At 34.8% G+C, this 19493-nt stretch overlaps 1 protein-coding gene and 1 long non-coding RNA gene across 2 annotated transcripts; one reads left to right on the forward strand and one right to left on the reverse strand.

The window, feature by feature from the left end:
- Positions 1–9210: 9210 nt before the first annotated feature.
- LOC121768924 lies at positions 9211–9755 on the forward strand. The gene is made up of 2 exons (XR_006043444.1): positions 9211–9344; positions 9437–9755. It is a non-coding gene; the product is annotated as an uncharacterized LOC121768924 (long non-coding RNA).
- Positions 9756–12764: 3009 nt separating this feature from the next.
- LOC121767015 (norbelladine synthase-like) lies at positions 12765–15084 on the reverse strand. The gene is made up of 2 exons (XM_042163232.1): positions 14824–15084; positions 12765–12944 (listed from the first exon to the last, which is right to left on the reverse strand). The coding sequence occupies exons 1-2, from the start codon at positions 15082–15084 to the stop codon at positions 12765–12767; spliced, it is 441 nt and encodes a 146-aa protein (XP_042019166.1).
- Between the last annotated feature and the right edge of the window lie 4409 nt (positions 15085–19493).

Genomic DNA, 19493 nt, shown 5'->3' on the forward strand with positions numbered 1-19493 from the left:
TATCTCTGTATTTCATTTTCTCTTTTTCCATGCTTTTAATAAAAACAATCAATATGAATCTACATATTTTATCAACTCATAACTATGAATTATTGAAAAAGCTGCCACAAGAAAATCCTACTCCCTACGTTAGCTATTGAAAGTCACACTTTATCCCCCACGAATTTTTAAAAATGTTAATAGAATGTGAATTGAAAATATTAACAAAATGGGAGTCATACTCTTTGATATGCTCGGTTTTTGCACTATTTTAGGGCCTTTATTTGGTCCATTTTGAGTATCAATGTTGCATTACATGTCCAATAATTATATATTTTATCTATTTTGGTATTTTGACGTGTTTTGTGAGAAATGTGCAAATTTGAGCCTAAAAAGATAGCTAAAACTCGATGATGAAAATCTGGAGCATTCGACCCGGCCAGCGGACCGCTGGAGGCCAACGATTGTTGAACAAATAGCAGTCCGCTTCGAAAAAGTTGTGCTGAAAAGACTAGTTCACGACATAATTGTAACACCCCAGATCAGGGTTTAGTTGGAAAATTCCTTTCTACCCAAATTTGTCAATTTAGGCTGAAATTTTTATAATTTGTGCACAACACTGAATGTTATTTTATATAGAATTGGGGTTACACAAGTATCACGTCAGTAAGATTGAGCAAGAAAATTGAATTAAATCGGAAATTATATAGCGTATACAATAGAAGGGTGAAATGGTCATTTTGCATAAAAGATGCTATGTATATTTTTATCTCCAAAACTCTTCGAGAGGCACGATTTTTTTAGGTTTGTAATTTTTTTACTACAATCAAGACAATTATTCATGGAATCATCTAGAAAGAATATGAATGATCAAAATAGTGTCATTTGTCATTTACTATTCATAATTAATTAAATAATGTGGCTCTTGCTGTAAAATCAATTATAGCTACTACCCTACTATTCACCCCACTTTGGAGAATCAACCGATTAGTAATCAAAGGAGGAAGAAGAAGTTGCAATCTATGAAAGTTTCACTTAATTTATGTTGACGCTTTGAACCAGTCGAACCAACGTATGGTTATCAAGGTAGGGCTCTCTTTTATCCTATTTTTCTTTTATTTGAAACTTATGATAGGTTATGAGGTAAAACTTTTCTGACCTCGTTGGTTGTGAAATAAGGTGTGTGTTACGTTTTGAGTTTATCTATCAATCCTTGTCCGTAGACGTCGGAAACATAAGTTTTTCCATTGAACTAAATTGAGTTGAACTTATGTATGATTTTGGGTATGAACTGACTATCTTAGTGCATTAATCCATGAATCTTAATTGGTCAAATTGTTGTTGAAAATGAATAATATATCTTATTTAGTGACCAAAATAAATTTATTAGAATTTATAATGGTCATTTGATATACTTTGGAAAATTGATTGGAATATTGAAGTGAAAGATTTTTTTTTGAGTAAGGAATTGAATATGGTAATGACTAATAACTAAGTGTGATTATGTGAGTGGATTAACCATAGAAATGAGACTAGAATTGATGATTGAAGCATATTCTAACGATTGCAAATAATTGAGATTAAAGAAATTTAGTTGATAAGATTAATGAGTTTTATTTATAAAATTTGGTAAAAGAAATATGATTTAGAATGACTATGTATGTTAAACTAAATTTGAGGATTTACTAAGTAAGATTAGTAATTACGGAGTATAAAGTAACAAGTGGAAATAGTAACTTAGAATTTGATTTAGGGAATAAAAGACATGAAACACACATGGAATGGATAGATAAAATGAGTAGTCTATGGAATGCATTTAATTGATCTTGAAATTTATCTGTGATTATTAATATTTTTAAATTAGTATTAAGTTGACGAACATAAAACTGTGAATAGTAATAGAATATTTGGTGATTTTTTTTATTGGTGGATTTAAATAGGAGTAATTACTGCAATCTATATATATATATACCTATATATAATGGGGTGTGCAAGGGTCCTTACAGCATCTTAGTGTAAAACACAACACAAATCACAACCCTTGGATCATTAGATTGGATGATTGTGATTAGTTACATTATCATACTAAAAATCTACATTATTAGCCGAGGTACATTAGACTAGAAATTTACATTATTAGACTAAAACTGTACATTTTTAAACAAAATGCTACATTATTAGCCGAGGTACATTATTAGGCTAAAAATCTACGTTATTAGATGACACGTGGCATTAATCTAACCGTTAGATCACAAAACCAATGGATTGCATGTGTTTTGTGTTTCACTTATACTTAGCTTTTGGATATGAATACATCCCTATAATATATATATAAATAGGGTTTTGATCTATGCAAAACCATATTTAAATACAGAAACGCAGAATAATATCATGCGTAGGGCATTTTTAGGTCATACTAACCAAGTATGACCTAAAATGATCTTAACATGACATTAAACTCAAATCTTATAATATGACCTAAAAATGCTTAATTATGACCTTCCGTGTTTTTGGTTAATTATTGACCATTAGATCATCTAATCCTATGGCTAAGATTTGGGCTGCATTTCTGGATTTAAACACATACTTATTTTGATCATCTCCCTATATATATATATATGTGAATGTAAATACAAAATATGGGGTGTTACAACAATTGATCTATGTCAGTAGGTGAAATAATTCTGCGACACGTTCTACCATCACACTAATAAAAATGTGAAACATCTATGTCAATAATAATTTCGTTGGTGGATAACTTTGAGCTGAGCTCGATTAGGATGGTTCTGTCAGGGGCGGTGCTGCTTGGGAACGAGCAGGAAGTCGCAGACGGTTTTGGACAGGTGAAAAGTAAAAAATAACTTGTATTCCTTACTTCACTTTTCATGTCCTTTAAATGATCATTTAATACCGGAAACACTAAATTCAATTTAATTAGTCCCTATATTTGTGTAGAGATTATAAGAATTATACAACTAATTGATTAACTTTATTTTACTCTAAATTCAGTATTAGGAAAATTAGTTGGGTAGGTGGAGGAATGTGAAGTTAAGTCGGATTAACTTGTCATTACTCCCTATTGATGTATTGCATATATAACTAATCGATTGGAATCCTTATTATGGTACCACTTGCATCTAATACTTTGTCAATTTTGATTTATAATATAACTAAATGCACGGTTCCTAGAGAGAGATATTGCACCGAATTTTCAACAAATTCAACATTTATTTATTGAACAATAGAATGGCATACTTAATTTTATTTCATTTTATTTAACCCTTTTTTTATAGTGATGCTCCCGTCTTTGTCGGGTAATTTCAATAAATTGTTTAATTAATCATAGAATGACTGCCAATCTCTGCAGTTGCTACCACGTAACATGCATGTTAAAAATTTGTACACAAAGTTATGTACTTAGCCATGTATGATAATAATAATATTATCATAATTTATATCCTTTTTTATTCTAGGTGGGTTAGATAGACCACGAGGAATTCAAAGATATTAGACAAAAATAATAAATTCATGGGCCGACTAATAAACATAAACTTCCTAGCCCGTTTGTCCATTATTATAGGTGGGTTAGATAGACCACAGGGAATTCATGTTATTGGAAAAAAATAATAAATTCATGGGCTGAATAATAAAAATAAATTTCCTAGCCTGTTTGTCCATACTATATTTTTTCGTAAGTAATATTTAGTTATATTATAATCCAAAATTGTCAAAGTATTACATGCAAATGGTACCATGATAAAGATTCGAATCGATTAGATATATATGCATCACATCAATGAGGAGTAATGACAAATTAATTCGACCTAACTTCACATTCCTCCACCTACCCAACTAATTTTCCTAACACTGAATTTAGAGTAAAACAAAGTAAATCAATTAGTAGTATAATTCTTATAATCTCAACACAAATATAGGGAGTAATTAAATTGAATTTAGTGTTTCTGGTATTAAATGATCATTTGAAGGACATGAAAAATGAAGTTAGGTATATCAGTTATTTTTCACATTTCACCTGTCCAAAAACCGCATGCGACACGCGGCTGAGCAGAGCCGCTTCCAGCTCCTTCCCCAGTGGCGCCGCCCCTAGCATAACCATCCTGATCGACCTTAGGTCGAAGTTATCCACCAGCGGAATTATTAGTAACATAGATGTTTCATATTTTTATTAGTGTGATGGTTGAATTTGTCGCAGAATTATTTCACCTAGGAAACATAAATCAATTATGTCTTCAACTAGTCTTTTCAAGTGATGTTTCAAAACTAATAAAGATGATTTTTATATTTCTACGGCCGAGGGCTATATTTTGTTTATTTATGTGGCTAGCCAGGGCCATATGGGCTATATGTATATATATATATCTTTGGATTGGACCGGCCCGACCCGACCCAATATCTTGTTGGCCCATAATCTATATGGTCAGATCAGTTAATTATATGTAAAAGAAATTAATTAATTTTGTCACTTTATATATATACCTCTTTATGGCTTCATTCAGGTACGATTCTTCATTGTAGTTGAATGCATCATCAAACCCCAATATGTTCTTCAAAAGGTCAACCTTGAACAAAGTAATATATATAAATAAATTAACTCTAAAAAATATAAAGTAATTACTGCCCCAAAAAGAAAATTGTTGCTTCAGTATGAAGATAATTGCTGAGGTTGTTTTTATTAATATTTTTTATTAAAGATAATGCTTATTGAATATTTTAAACCTTGAATTAGAGTTGACTTTTGACTGTATGGTTATTTATGTTAATTATTACTATTATGTTCCATATTCATTTAATCACCAACAAATTATGCAAATTCAAATTGAAAAAAGAAGTTGGTGAATGGATTTTTATAAATTAATTTAAAAGAGTAATTAAAAGACATTATGTTGTGATCCTGCGCTTCCAACGACATAACACCTAAATAGCTTAGCAAATTGGCCAACAAGCTAACCTACAACTCCTGATGCAGCCGATATAAAGACGAGTTCACCCTTTTTTGGAGAGCAAATCTCGTAAAATTCAACATATGCAGTGATACCGGCCATACCTTCACAAAATGATCGTCAAAAATGCAGTGATAGACGCAGAAAATTTCATTTAAAGATTATTACTTAAGTCTAATACTTTTGTTAGCGATGTTTGTATGATGTGGTTATGTGTTATTATTGTTAACATTTTAAAACACGTATTTCACAATTTATTTATTCTGATTTTGCTTCCGATTAAGTTTAGAGTTTAAAATGGTTCAATATAATTCTATAACCATAATTCAACCAATGAATTATTTAACTATAAAATTTAACATTATTTTGGTTGATGTCACATTTAATAGTTAAAATGCAAAATCAAATCGAATCAGTAATTTGGTTGCAAAATCAGAACAAATTAATAGTTTGATCGTTTACATGTGAATTTAATAGTTTGGTTGCAAAATAGAACAAATTAATAGTTTGATAATTTACATATGAATTGTAAAGTCTGTATGCAAAAACTATATTTTGATGAAAATTTATAAATTTATAGGCAAATTATCCTACAATAATATGCACTGACACGATACATACGACGGCTAATTTGACAAACAAATTTACCAAGAATTCCAGTGTAATAGGAGAGAGGCACATCCATTGAAGGGATTTTTAATAAATGTTATGTATATTTAATTCAACCCTACTTATATTTTTCTTTTGTTTCTTGAACTTTGTTTATAGTTTGCCGTTTTTATATATTAAATTAAGTGAAAGATATGGATTAAAATCCCACTAGTCACGAATAAATATATTCTTTTCATACGGTTAATTTTTACCATGAATTATCCAAGTTTATACATTCAAAATATTATTCTCGATTCTCACATAAAATGTGATTTTCACATTAATCCACGAACACAGATAAAGTGATGTAATTATGTTATGACTATGAAAAAAAATACAGTAGAACGTTTAGTGTCTTAATACCTTCATAAATAACTTTATAGTGCCTAAATTAACACTTTATTAAGCCATAACGTGTAGTTTCTTCATAGCCTCCAATAAATATAGTATAAATTCTCAATTGATCCTTGATTAACACTCTCCTTTTCATTAGTCGTTGCATATCTGCTATTCTTTCTACAACGTTGAGTCGAAGACTTGAAGCACAACGACAGAAGCTTGATTCTGGCGGTATTCATGGGCCGGCGGTGGGGTCGGTCGGCCCCCCTCGACCCCAATCGCCGTTCATTCCTAGATCTGGTTATATGTCTTGGCCATATTAAAATAGTAATTTTGTTAATAATTAATGGTTAATTAATCTCATTTTGACTTTATGAATGAGTTAAATATGGATTGACTTGATTAACATGTTAAATATGAATTGAAACTATATAGGTTAGGACCAGAAGCGAGGACACTTAATTGATTATTATTGTATAGGACAAAATATGTTTTTTTAATATACGAGCCTAATTTTGGACTTTAAAATACAAGTACTCTACTAATTATTAATGTATAGGATAAAATATGTTTTTTAATATACGAGCCTAATTTTAGACTTTAAAATAAAAGTACTCTACCTAATTGACAAAATCTATTAATATATAGGACAAAATATGTTTTTTTAATATACGAGCCTAATTTTGGACTTTAAAATACAAGTACTCTACTAATTATTAATGTATAGGATAAAAATGTTTTTTTAATATAGGAGCCTAATTTTAGACTTTAAAATAAAAGTACTCTACCTAATTGACAAAATCTATTAATGTATAGGACAAAATATGTTTTTTTAATATACGAGCCTAATTTTGGACTTTAAAATACAAGTACTCTACTAATTATTAATGTATAGGATAAAAATGTTTTTTTAATATAGGAGCCTAATTTTAGACTTTAAAATAAAAGTACTCTACCTAATTGACAAAATCTATTAATGTATAGGACAAAATATGTTTTTTTAATATACGAGCCTAATTTTGGACTTTAAAATACAAGTACTCTACTAATTATTAATGTATAGGATAAAAATGTTTTTTTAATATTGGAGCCTAATTTTAGACTTTAAAATACAAGTACTCTATCTAATTGACAAAAGTTATTAATGCATTGGACAAAATATGTTTTTTTAATATACAAGCCTAATTTTAGACTTTAAAATACAAGTACTCTACCTAATTGACAAAATCTTTAAACAGTGGATCAAAATATCTTTTTAAATAAATATGCGAGACAAAATTCAAACTTTAGTTAAACTAAATAAATATGTCACGACCGCATTTTCTAAGGATAGAAAACATGGTTGATCGCGACTAGGGGGGATTAAAGAAGCGGGGAAGAAAGGGGAAAACACAAATCGATCATAGCTCGAAACAAATGAGAATAGCTCGAAATAAAATCAGAGTTTTGAACAAAATAGACTTTAGTCTTTTAAGATGCACAACGGAAGCATATGAACGCGGTTCCATGTATGAAGACATGAACCTCCGAGAGTCAAAATCTGACTGAATTAAATGTCTTGTCTCAATAGCACTTCCTCCACCACTTCGCTACTCAACCTGCACATTTAGAAGTATATGCAGGGCTGAGTACAAAAAGTACTCAGTGAACACATTGCCGAAAATTACACATATACATTTGAAATATTGTCAAGCCATCATCACAGTAACACTCGGGGTGTTGTTGAAAAGACCCGAGCTTACTAAAAATATTCACATTGGACTGCAGTCCCTTTTTCCTGTACTTAGCCATATCTGATCACATTGTGCCGTTGAGATGGTGTTCTCACACGGTCACCTTACATACATGTGCCGGGAAGGTGGCCACCTTCCTCGGTCACTTTCTCTGCCCAACGTGTCAGAGGTATCCTTCTGCCGGGAAGGTGGCCACCTTCCACGGTCACCTGCTCTGCCCAACATGACAGAGGTAGCTTGTGTACACTAGTCCGAGCGGGGACACCACCCTCACTGGGACCCGAATTCGACTTATATCATCATTCATAATTCACTTGGTCGTAGCCAACAGATAGGCATCATACACAAAATATTTGTGGCATGACAACATCACTTGAAACAGCAACGAACATAGGTTCGAGTTTTCATAACATATCACTTCAAAATAATTTGCATTTTTATCCACATTAGTATGTAGGATAAGAAAGTTCACCTTCATCGTTTAGTTTCTTAACTTGAATTTTCCTGACTCCGCCCTTAACTCACAGAGATAGCCTTTTGAAAACAAACAACGTACTAATAAGACTCGAGAAATTCCACATACTTATAGGAATGCATACCCCTACTTTATTTTCTTTTATCATTTGTTCACCGTTTAGAAAATTTTAGAAACTTGCATATTAATTAAATTGGAAAATTTAATTAATAGCACTTCTTTATTAAACTTAATTATTTCTGTGACTTGAGAACGTCGTTTCCTCTTTCTTTCCATTTCCTTAGCGGCCGCCCAGAGGCATCGATTGCGACGCCGGTCGGTCGCTTATGCCCAAATTTCTCCGTTGGCTCCTCGTATTTTCAACCACGATGTCGAATTAAAATCCCAAAATTATATAAGCGTTTAAACCGAATATCGCAAGTATTTCCCCTCGCAATTATATTTATTTTGAAACTTGGGGTAAATTATTCATACTTCAAAATTATTTCGGAATTTAATTAAATAATTTCGTCACGATTAATTATCAGCCCAAATATTTATTTAAAAAGCCCAAAACTTAATTATTTCCCTACCTTATATCCCCAATTTAATAAGAAGCCCACAACAAATAAAAAGAGCCCAAACAAAGCATTTAATTAATAAGGCCCAATTCTTTTAAAACAAAAGGCCCAAATTCTTTTTTAAAACAAATGGCCCAAATCTTTTTAAAACAAACAAATGGCCCCAAATTTCTTAAAATTGTAACAAGCCCCATTTTTAACTCCCACATCCCCCCCACGGTATCCACTCTTCATCTCTCTCTCAATCACTATTCATCTTCTGTCCCCCCCAAATTGCACAAAATAGAAAAAAAACCCCCTTCTCAAATTTAGAGTTTCAGCTCCCTCCCCCTCCATCATCTTCTCCTTTCCTCTCTCCCCCCCTTTCTCGGTTCTTCCTCTTCCTCTCCCGGAGCAGCCTCCCTCTCATTCCTCTCTCTCTCTCTCTATTCTCCGGCGAAGACGTTGCCACTTTGACGGAAATCTCGGAGTCCGCCGTCGTGCGGGCCCTCGCGCCGCTCCTCTACTTCACGGCCACGAGCAGCAGCTCCTACCGCCGTCGTCCCGCTGCGGATCCGCCCCAGCCGCCGTCGCGGGTCCGCCCCAGCCGCCATCGCCGAGGATCTCCCCCCCCTTCCAGCCGCCGACGCCGATTTCGACAAGCAAGGTAAGGGTACTTCATTCTATTTCCATTTTAATTATTTTCCTAAAGATCTGACCTTTGATCTAAAAGTTTGGTGTGTAATTTGCAATTTGTAGAGATTGTGAAATTATCCTCGGCAGTGAGTGGTGCGGGCTGCCGGAGCTGTTGACGGATCTCCGGCAGAAGTGTGCTCCCAAGATAAACTTCTCTAACCTTTTGATTATTATTGAATTTATTTTGGGTTTTCACGTTTTTGGATCTACTTTACGTTTTTGGATCTATTTTAGTATTTCTTGAAATTTGGAAGACTTGAAGGTGAAACATACTATTAGACTAGACTAGGTGTTGTAAATTCCAAATTTGGGCAGATTCTAACTTTGAAATTGTATATACATGCTTGTACATAGATGAAAGAAAAGAAAGGCTTGATGTTTACCTTTTGATGTGGAAACAAAAGTGTCATTGGATCCTGGACTTGATCCTACAATTATTAGCAACTCTTCATCCTCGTACTCCTCTATTCTATGTAGTATTTTTGGGATGTTTGATTATGATGGGTGGCTGTATTTGGAAACGTTGGGGGTGTATTATTTGTATACTTGTTGGATTCGGTCAACTTGCTATACAAGTGGGAGGACTCTTAAATGCTCAAATCTTTATCAATATTTAATTTTGATCTTCTAATCTCTCAATGCATATATTTGGGTGTTTCCTTGGGTTGATTCAATGGCCAAGAAGCCTCTTGCAATTTGATTGAGAATTTGAGGCCGTGATCTTCTATATTTTTACATTAAATGATATCCTCCCAAGATTATGATTGGATGGGAAGATAAATCTCCTCCGTCCAAATCCACTCAAATCTACTATTAGATTTCATTTGATTTCTTTTGCCATCCAATTAATGGAGCATTTAATGCTATGGGAAAAAAAATCCGATCCTCTGAATCTACCCTCTTTTTATTTATTTATTTTATTTATTTATTTTATTTATTTATTTAAGTAATTGTTTATTTATTTATTCACTTGTTTATTAAATTTTGGTGTATGTATAATCGTTTCAAGTTCGTGGCTTTGGTGTAGGAAAACAAATAACATCCATAGTATTCCCTGATGATGTACCGAACTTTCTTGGAGTGCGAGCACGACCGTTGAACGGGCTGCGTGAACTTTTATCTAATTGTAATAGATAAAGATTTGATAAATTTTTATAATAGTAATTTAGCGGACTTCGGAGATATGCCATACATTATAAGTATTTTTATTTGGTGTTACCCCCTTTTTTTTTTACTTGAAATATTCGTTCGAGAACGAAGCAACGATTATTTATAATTCCAAGATCAATTATTATTCATGAAAATGGCAGATTTTGAATACTACAACGATCACTTATTATTTATCTTTAGGATAATAATAATAATAAGGTACGAAAGTTCGGGTTGTTACATTCTACCCCCCTTAAAAGAAATTTCATCCCGAAATTTAGGAAGTATTTAGACAAAAAGCTCGGGATATTTCTCCTTCATTTTCTCTTCTAGCTCCCATGTTGCTTCTTCCTGTCCGTGGGTTTTTTTTTCTTTCCACAAAACCTTCATTGTAGTAATCGACTTGTTCCTAAGCTGTTGCACCCTTCGGTCTAGTATTTCTACCGGCTTTTCTTCGTAACTCGGGTTAGGCTCTAGAGCGATTCCTTCGTGGCGAATCATATGTTTTGGGTCGAACACGTATTTTCGAAGTTGGGAGACGTGGAATACGTTGTGTACGTTCCCAAAGTCGGGTGGTAATGCCAAGCGATATGCTACTGGGCCTACTTCTTCCAGAATTTCATATGGTCCAATAAATAGTGGTTTCAGCTTTCCCTTGAGTCCAAATCTGGTTATTCCTTTGTAAAAGGATACTTTCGAAAAGACCTTCTCTCCGATATTAAATTTCAATTCGATTCGACGCGGCGTAGGATTTTTTATTTATTTTATTTTATTTTTTTGCATTTTCTGCAGTGGTCAATGCCTTGCCTCCCATGAGGGTCTTACGCGAGGAAATATAGAGTTGATCTAACCGTTTTAGCTTTGATAGGAACTGAATTTGGGATTCCAAGAGAAATATTTGAATCGTTCTTGCTTTGTGTAGGCTCTAGGGTCATCATAGTAAAAGACTCTCATAAAATAGGCAACAATTAAATAAGTTTTCCACAAGGAAATTAAGCCAAAACGTGTGGGATGGAGACACAATAGAAGGAAAATATTCACATCCCCAATTAATTTGGCTTAGGTATTAATTTGATATTGAATAAAAGGAATTTCACAAAATAGGAAGCAAATATATTCTCCTCTTAATTAGCCACAAGGAAATAATTCAACTCTTAATTCAATTGGGGTGAGGGAATAAAATGTGGCAAGATTTAATTGGATTTAATTTGGATGAATATCCCAAAATAATTAATTAAATCCAAGAAAGAATAAAATTCCCAATAATTGGAGGGGCCGACAATTGCCACTTTTTTTTGGCTAGAACAAGATGCCTGATTTTATTTAAATTGATTCCCCACATTAAAATATAACTAGCACTTCATTTCAATTTCCCCGTGATGATTTATTCCACATAATCAAACTCAATCACGTAGCAACAAATTAAATTTCATAAATGACATTTCCAAACGACGAATATTAAATAAAGGTCACAAAAATTTGGGATGTTACACTCTCGTGCTATTTATAGGTGTACGGAATCCGGATTGAGGGCAATTCATTCCCAAGGAGGGAGCTCACTGGAGATGAGATTGAAGAGCACTCACGGGAAGAAACATCTAAGACAACTGCTCTTGAGCCAGACCCTTGAACTCGGAAGCCAACAGAGCACAACATTGCCACAAAACCAAACCAGAAGAGGTGGAGCTTCCGTCAAAGTTAAATGATTATGATATGCTTTCTGTTGGGGATTCTGGTTTTACAAGAGATAAACAATACCGGGCGTAATACAACCCAAAAGAAGGAAGAACTAAAAACTGGAATTACAATGAAATCGAAACTACAAAACTGGAAATAAAACGTAGCCGAGTCGAGGAAAGCCCTCTTTCTGCAAGACGAGATACGCCCCGGTAGTGCTCTCGGTTTGGCGTGTCGTCCCCAAAGATAAAATGGCTTGCGTCTCTGATGAAGCAGCACCGCAATCAACAGAGCTCCGGCGAACTGGATAGAGGCGAGGGCAGAGCTTCGAAAAGAAGACTATGCAGAGAGAATATGATGCTTATGTGTATGCTAATGATCGATCTCATTCAGTATGTTATGCGAAGAATGACTAGCCTATTTATAGGCCTAGTCCCAATGCGGGGGTCAACACAGTCTTGATGACTATCGTCATGGCTCATCATGGCGGGGCTGTAACCGCCGGCCGTTACTTATTTGAAAGCTGGAGGTCGACGTTGAATCTAGACGTTGTACACGCCCTTGTTCAACCGTCACAAGTGGACTGACTTGAAGCGAGTTGATCAAGTCTGCTGATCAAGCCATCGCTCAAGGCACAGCAGGCCAAGTTGATCATGCTGCTGCTCAAGGCGCAGTCAGGCTGTTGATCAAGCTGCTGCTCAAAACTGAATGGGTCCAAAACATAAGTCTGGATCCAGCGACCAGCCTGGACCAAGCCAAACACCAATTGCCAAGATCCAAGTCCAAGACCAAGACCATGGGCATAGGCGTGGGCGCGGGCTCGGGCTCGGGCACGGGACCGGCTCGGCTCGGCGCGGTGTGCGTGCGTGTCGGCTCTTTCACACATCTTAGCCCACAATAATTATAAGTGTAGTAAAGACACTTCATAAATACACACTTAAAGAAGTGTCTCATCTCCAATGTGGGATAATTACCTTAGTCATTACTCCCTACACTTTCAACTCATAGCTTATCAAAGCTACAATGTGACCAACTTTAATCCACTATTTCTCACTCACCGGGAATCGGATTTGAAGTGAATATACTACGGTCATCTACCGCGAACGTAGATCGTGTTGGGGTTTGGAGCCCCTTTCACAGCGGAAGACTTGTACAAAACAATAAATCAGACATAGGATCTATTTGACCGATTATGGGATTAATCAATTCACATGTTAACACAGAATTGCATGTTAGAACGCAAATAATTCATGCTCATAAAAATAAATCCTAAACATGAATTCTACGGTTTAGAGGTACCGATTTGATTCTCCAAAGAATCGTCGATTGCTCGCGCCTTCTCCACGATGATCTTCATAATAAACCCGGATCTTCTGACTGGTGTCCTGAACTGTATTCCAACATCAGGGTGGGCTGATCTTATCGAAACCTAGGACTCGAATAAAGAACACAGAACTTTCTGACAGAGTAGAGTTTCTAGAAAAAATCGTCCTCTTCATAAAAATGAGAGTGGACGAAATTTTCAAGACAATTAAATTGTGTTTTTCTGTCTCCTTTATTCCCCTATTTATAATAGTTCATATTGGCCCAGTCAGGGATCTATGGATAAGTTTTGGATATGGGCTCCCCCAATTAGCTTTTTACTAATTAAATTGAACCCACAATTTAATACAAGCTTATATGGGAATATTACGAGCAGCCACTACAGAAGTAATATTGAACTCCCCATCCAAATCCAAAATTACAAGTAATCCGGGTTTCCACTTTATATATTATTTATTTCCCGCGCTTAAGATAAAATGTCCATTAATAATAATTAATGTGTCTTGCTATGGACTTAATTAATAACACATCTTATTAATTCCTAGAGTGACTTAGCAAGAAACACTTAGTTTTATTCATAGAGTAATAAAACTCCAACTGGCCAGTTTCCGAATAATAAAACCTTGTTGCGCTCCTCTTGAGGACATTATCAAACGAGACTCACCTCGCGCACGATTCAACATAATAGCAATCCTAGCACCGCTAGATAATGATCACCACTACCCAATATACCTGGATCGTTGGGTAACGAAAAACCCGCACCTTTGGTAAGTCAAAGTAGTAGATACTCAATATCGTATACTCAATGCTAACGTATGTAGATTAAGAAATAGATATTCCAGACCTAGTCTCTCAGTAGATAGCATAAAGACACGTCTGCTGTTAGAGTCAGTTCATGGCTAACCCACCCACGTCATCTTAAAATATGGCTTGACATAACCTTTTCAACTTTGATTTTTTTTAACCATAACACATTTTTGAAATGTAAATTTTTCTGTCATCAAAATCCGAAACATACTTTCAAACTCAACAAAAGCTACACTTCATAAGCACTCGTAAAGCAACACCGAACCGACATATAATAACACCAAGCAAATAACACCTATCATAATACTTCACATTAAATAGCAAGAAAGAGAAATGCCGGATAACTGAAATACAGAGATATTAGTAGGAGGATAGAATCGAAATTTATTTGGCAAACATGAAAGAAAACAGCGAGTCCCAAGTTAATAGTTAGCTCACTGTCATTGTTGCGCATAGTTGATCAATTGTCATGTTGCGGAGCAAATACTTCGCACAGAGAAGCATAGGCCAATGTATGGTTTAATGGAAGCGATTGCACCATTAGCTGCGCTCTCTTCTGTGAGCGCGTACTCGATCGGAGATCGAGTTATACACGCTTCTCGTTTCCCTCCCACCTCATCAAATTGGAATCTCATACGATACAGCGTGAACCCTAGACCCATAAATCCACCTTCCACAACCTCTGCCTCCTTCACACACTTCTCGTTATCCACCACCACGAATTTCTCCTTGAACGACTTCATTCCCCCTCCCATCCTAGTTTTAGTTTTAGCTTAGTTTAGTTAACTTTCGTTCCAGTTCTTAGCTAGCTTAGTTTAGAATTTTAGTGAAGCGTAAGTGATTCAGTGCGACAGAGGCTCAGTTCTGTCCGGCGCTATTTCTAGTTTCCGACCGAGAATCGCTCGGCCTTTACTCGCTTTATGTTCTTTCAATTTCGTAGCTAGTTTTCGCTTTATATTTCACTTTGGACGAGATCTATTCTGGAATCAAAGTTCTTTTGTTTTCGGATCTTCAAGTTCACTGTCACAGTTTAATTTCTCGCCTTTAAATATTGTTCCAAGTGCCTAGTTATAATGAATGTTAAAATGATTTACTGTTTCGTGGTTTAATCAAGTAGTTAGTTTAAATTCTGCCTAGCATAAATCCAGTAGTTAAAACAAACTCCCAAGTTAAAGCGTGGCCGCAGCCAAACCCCTGTTCACTAAACACACACTCGCATCACATTTTTCTCTGTGGGATCGACCCCGATTCTTGCCGCTTTACTGTTAAAGTAGTGCGAGTCTTTGGGAGTTATAAATATTTTCTTTACGTGAGTCGGTTTGAGGATTGACTTGATCAAGTAGTAACGACAATTTGCTAACTGATCCACCGGGTTCGGTTATCTTCCATATAACCTTGATTAATCCTGATCCGTCGTTCCGAGCCTCACCAAAGAACAAAGTAATAGTTTGATCGTTTACATGTGAATTCAATAGTTTTGGTTGCAAAATAGAACAAATTAATAGTTTGATAATTTACATGTGAATTGTAAAGTCTGTATGCAAAAAACTATAATTTGATGAAAATTTATAAATATATAGGTAAATTATTCTATAATAATATGCACTGACACGAAAATTTATAGGCAAATTCTGATTTGGGGTGTTACAATTATGTCTTGAACTAGTCTTTTCAGCACAACTTTCTCGAAGCAGACCGCGGCTTGTTCAAATTATTCTATAATAATATGCCAGCTGACCGCTGGGCGGGTTGAATGCTCCAGATTTTCATCTTCGACTTTTAGCTATCTTTTTTGCTCAAATTTACGCATTTTTCACAAAACACGTCAAAATACCAAGAGGAGACTGCTGTAGAGCTTCCACGCTTTCGGTTGCCGGTACGTCAACCGTCATCTCAGCGAACATTGTTCCGTACATCTTGGATTTCTGATTGTGGCGGATGAGATGTCTATGCACTACAAAGATCAGTTGAGATTGAGAGGGTTATTATTTATAAAATAAGGGTGTGGTTGAATTGGTAAATAGGGGCATTCATAGTGCATTTACTGGCCCAATGTAGAATTTGATTTGTTGGTTAAATTTTCTCTGTGACTCGTTTAATGGGCAAGGGCCCGTTGAATTAAGGCTGGAAATGACTGTTTTATTATCATGAAAAATTCAGTGATATTAATATATGCAACACTATTTCAATCTTAAATTACATAGAATTTACTAATAGAGCCCACAACGGTAGAAATATAAAAATCATCTTTATTAGCTTTGAAACATCACTTGAAATGACTAGTTCAAGACAAAATTGATCTATGTCAGTAGGTGAAATAATTATGCGACAAATTCAACCATCACACTAATACAAATATGAAACATCTACGTCACTAATAATTCCATTGGTGGATAACTTCGACCTGAGCTCGATTAGGATGGTTATGCCAGGGGCGGCGCCGCTAGGAAGGAGCTGGAAGCGGCTCTGCTCAGCCGTGTGTCGCATGTGGTTTTTGGACAGGTGAAAAGTGAAAAATAACTAATATACTTAACTTCAATTTTCATGTCCTTCAAATGATTATTTAATACCAGAAACACTAAATTCAATTCAATTACTCCCTATATTTGTGTTGAGATTATAAGAATCATACTACTTATTGAAGTTAGGTCAGAATCTCTACACAAATATAGGGAGTAATTAAATTGAATTTAGTGTTTCTGGTATTAAATGATCATTTAAAGGACATGAAAAATGAAGTTAGTTATATAAGTTATTTTTCACTTTTCACCTGTCCAAAACCGTCTGCGACTATCCACCAGCGGAATTATTATTGACATAGATGTTTCATATTTTTATTAGTGTGATGTGATGGTAGAACGTGTCGCAGAATTATTTCACCTACGGACATAGATCAATTATTGTAACACCCCATATTTAGTATTTACATTCACATACACACACACCTATATATATATATATATATATACATATATATGTATATATATATATAGGGTAGTGTTAAACTCATTTTCTCCCCTTAGATTTAAGTTCCTTCTTAATCTGGACCGTTAGATCTCATTCATCAACGGTCCAGATGATCTGCATTATTACACTATAATGGTGCATTATTAGTCTGTGTGCATTATTCAACTGAAAATCTGTATTATTACATTATAACGGTGCATTATTAGTCGGTGTGCATTATTCAACTGAAAATCTGCATTATTAAATGACACGTGGCATCAATCTAACCGTCGAATGACAAAATCGTGGGGCTGAGATCAAGAAGGAAATAAGAGAAAATATGGAAAAAGGATTTGAATACAATCCTATATATATATATATATATATATATATAGAGTTGTGATCAATGTCAAACCAATTTTAAAGACCGAACTAGAGACCAAATTAGGGCCATTAGATCTAGTTCTTTGATGAGATGTACTGCTGTGTAAATTTTTTTCGGTCTTCATTACAAGCCCATTTTTTTCATTGTATTAGGTTTATTACTTCACTCAGTACATAATACCTTGAAACTACAACATGTTTTTACTTGCTTTCAGTAGGTTTTGAAATGATTCAACATATGCTTCATTTGAAGTCATTGACCTAGACTTTTACTTTATTCACTTTAAAAAATGAAATTTATTCAAGTGGGTTTATTACTTCATTTATAAACGTTATTACTTCATTGGATAAGTTTTTACTTCATTCCAGTAGGACTTCAAATGCTTCTACATATACTTCGTTCAAATAATTTATTACATCATTCCATGTGTTTATTACACCATATCAGCGCTGTTGCGGTGCTGATAGACATTGTGCAGAGAAAGAATGGTATGCGACGGCGAAACCGCATTTACGTACTGGAATGAAGTAATAATCCTATTGGAATGAAGTAAAAACATACTTGAATGAAGTAATATATTCTGGAATGAAGTTAAATCTTCCTAACATGTTAGTATGACTTATTTACCTTCGGATGAATTAAAATAGGCTCGTGATGAAGGCGAAAATAATTTATAAATTTGTGTATCTCCTTCATGAAACATTAGATCTTAAAACCCTAATTTAGTATGGTTCTGCGGTTCGGTCTTTAAGACTGGATTTGTGAATAATGGGACTCTATCCTTATATATATATATATATTGGGGAGCATTAGGGTCCTATTGCCCCCATAGTGTCTATTTCCTTCTTAATATCAACCATTAGATTAGTATGATGGACGGACTAGATGAAGCCTCACAAAATCATCCTGTGTTGCATTATTAGGTTCATTCTGTGCATTATATGGGTAAAATTGTAAAACAACCATGAATTAAAACGGAAGGAGCGAGATTTTCATAGACCTTCCATCTACTCACTCTCTCTCTCACTCCAACCGTCTCACTCCTTAAACCCACGATTCAACATCGTCTCCCCCAATTCCCACTCATTTCCAAACCCTAGCCGCCACTACCAGCCACCAAAATCAAACCCATAAGTTGATTTTCGTCGTTTTTTCAAGCCTCCGACGCCGTTTCACTGTCGAAAACGTACTCCCTTGGCGCGCGACTTCCGGTTCAAGTAGACATCAAGGTAGGGTTTTTATGCTTCAATTTGTTATTAATAGCCGATTATCACCGACGACACCACTGTTAAGCGGCGATTATCACCGACGACACACCACCTAATCGTAGATTCATTGTTTTCTACCAAATAGTTTCAAGTTTTTCGCACTTGTTTTGGTCAATTTTTTGTAAATCGTAAAATTGTGTTCATTTGTGCTAGGGTTCTGTTCATTATTGAAGTTTGTAGTTAATAACTGGTTTACAATTGTGTATTGGGCGATTTTAGAGAGAAGATTGAATCCCGATTTGATTTTTGGTTTGTGTCACAGATCCAGTATGACGAAACGAGGAAGGCCCTTCAGAAGCCAACCAACCCAGACTGCAGGTAATTTTTGGGTGATTTTGGACAGCCTGTAATTAAGTGTATCTTGTATTTATTCGTGCATTGTTTGATGCAATGTGTACATTATTGTATGAATTGTTGTGCATTATGTTTTTGTTTGAAACTATATAAATCAGTTTGATAAAAAGCCTGTAAATGAGTGAATGTTGTTATCATCTGTGCATTATTTGATCCTATTTGTTCAGTACTGTAGGGAGTTGTTAACAAAATTTGTTATTGGTTTAATATT

This window comes from Salvia splendens, chromosome 15, assembly GCF_004379255.2.
Source record: "Salvia splendens isolate huo1 chromosome 15, SspV2, whole genome shotgun sequence".
Classification (NCBI taxonomy): Eukaryota; Viridiplantae; Streptophyta; class Magnoliopsida; order Lamiales; family Lamiaceae; genus Salvia; species Salvia splendens.

What these genes read in the sequence shown, in the direction of transcription:
- LOC121767015 (XM_042163232.1), bottom strand. Translation starts at nt 15,084, where the DNA reads ATGGGAGGGGGAATGAAGTCGTTCAAGGAGAAATTCGTGGTGGTGGAT. An exon ending in ACATTGGCCTATGCTTCTCT is followed by an intron (nt 12,945 to 14,823) that starts GTGCGAAGTATT and finishes GGCTTGGTCCAG; the next exon opens with GCTGGTCGCTGGATCCAGAC.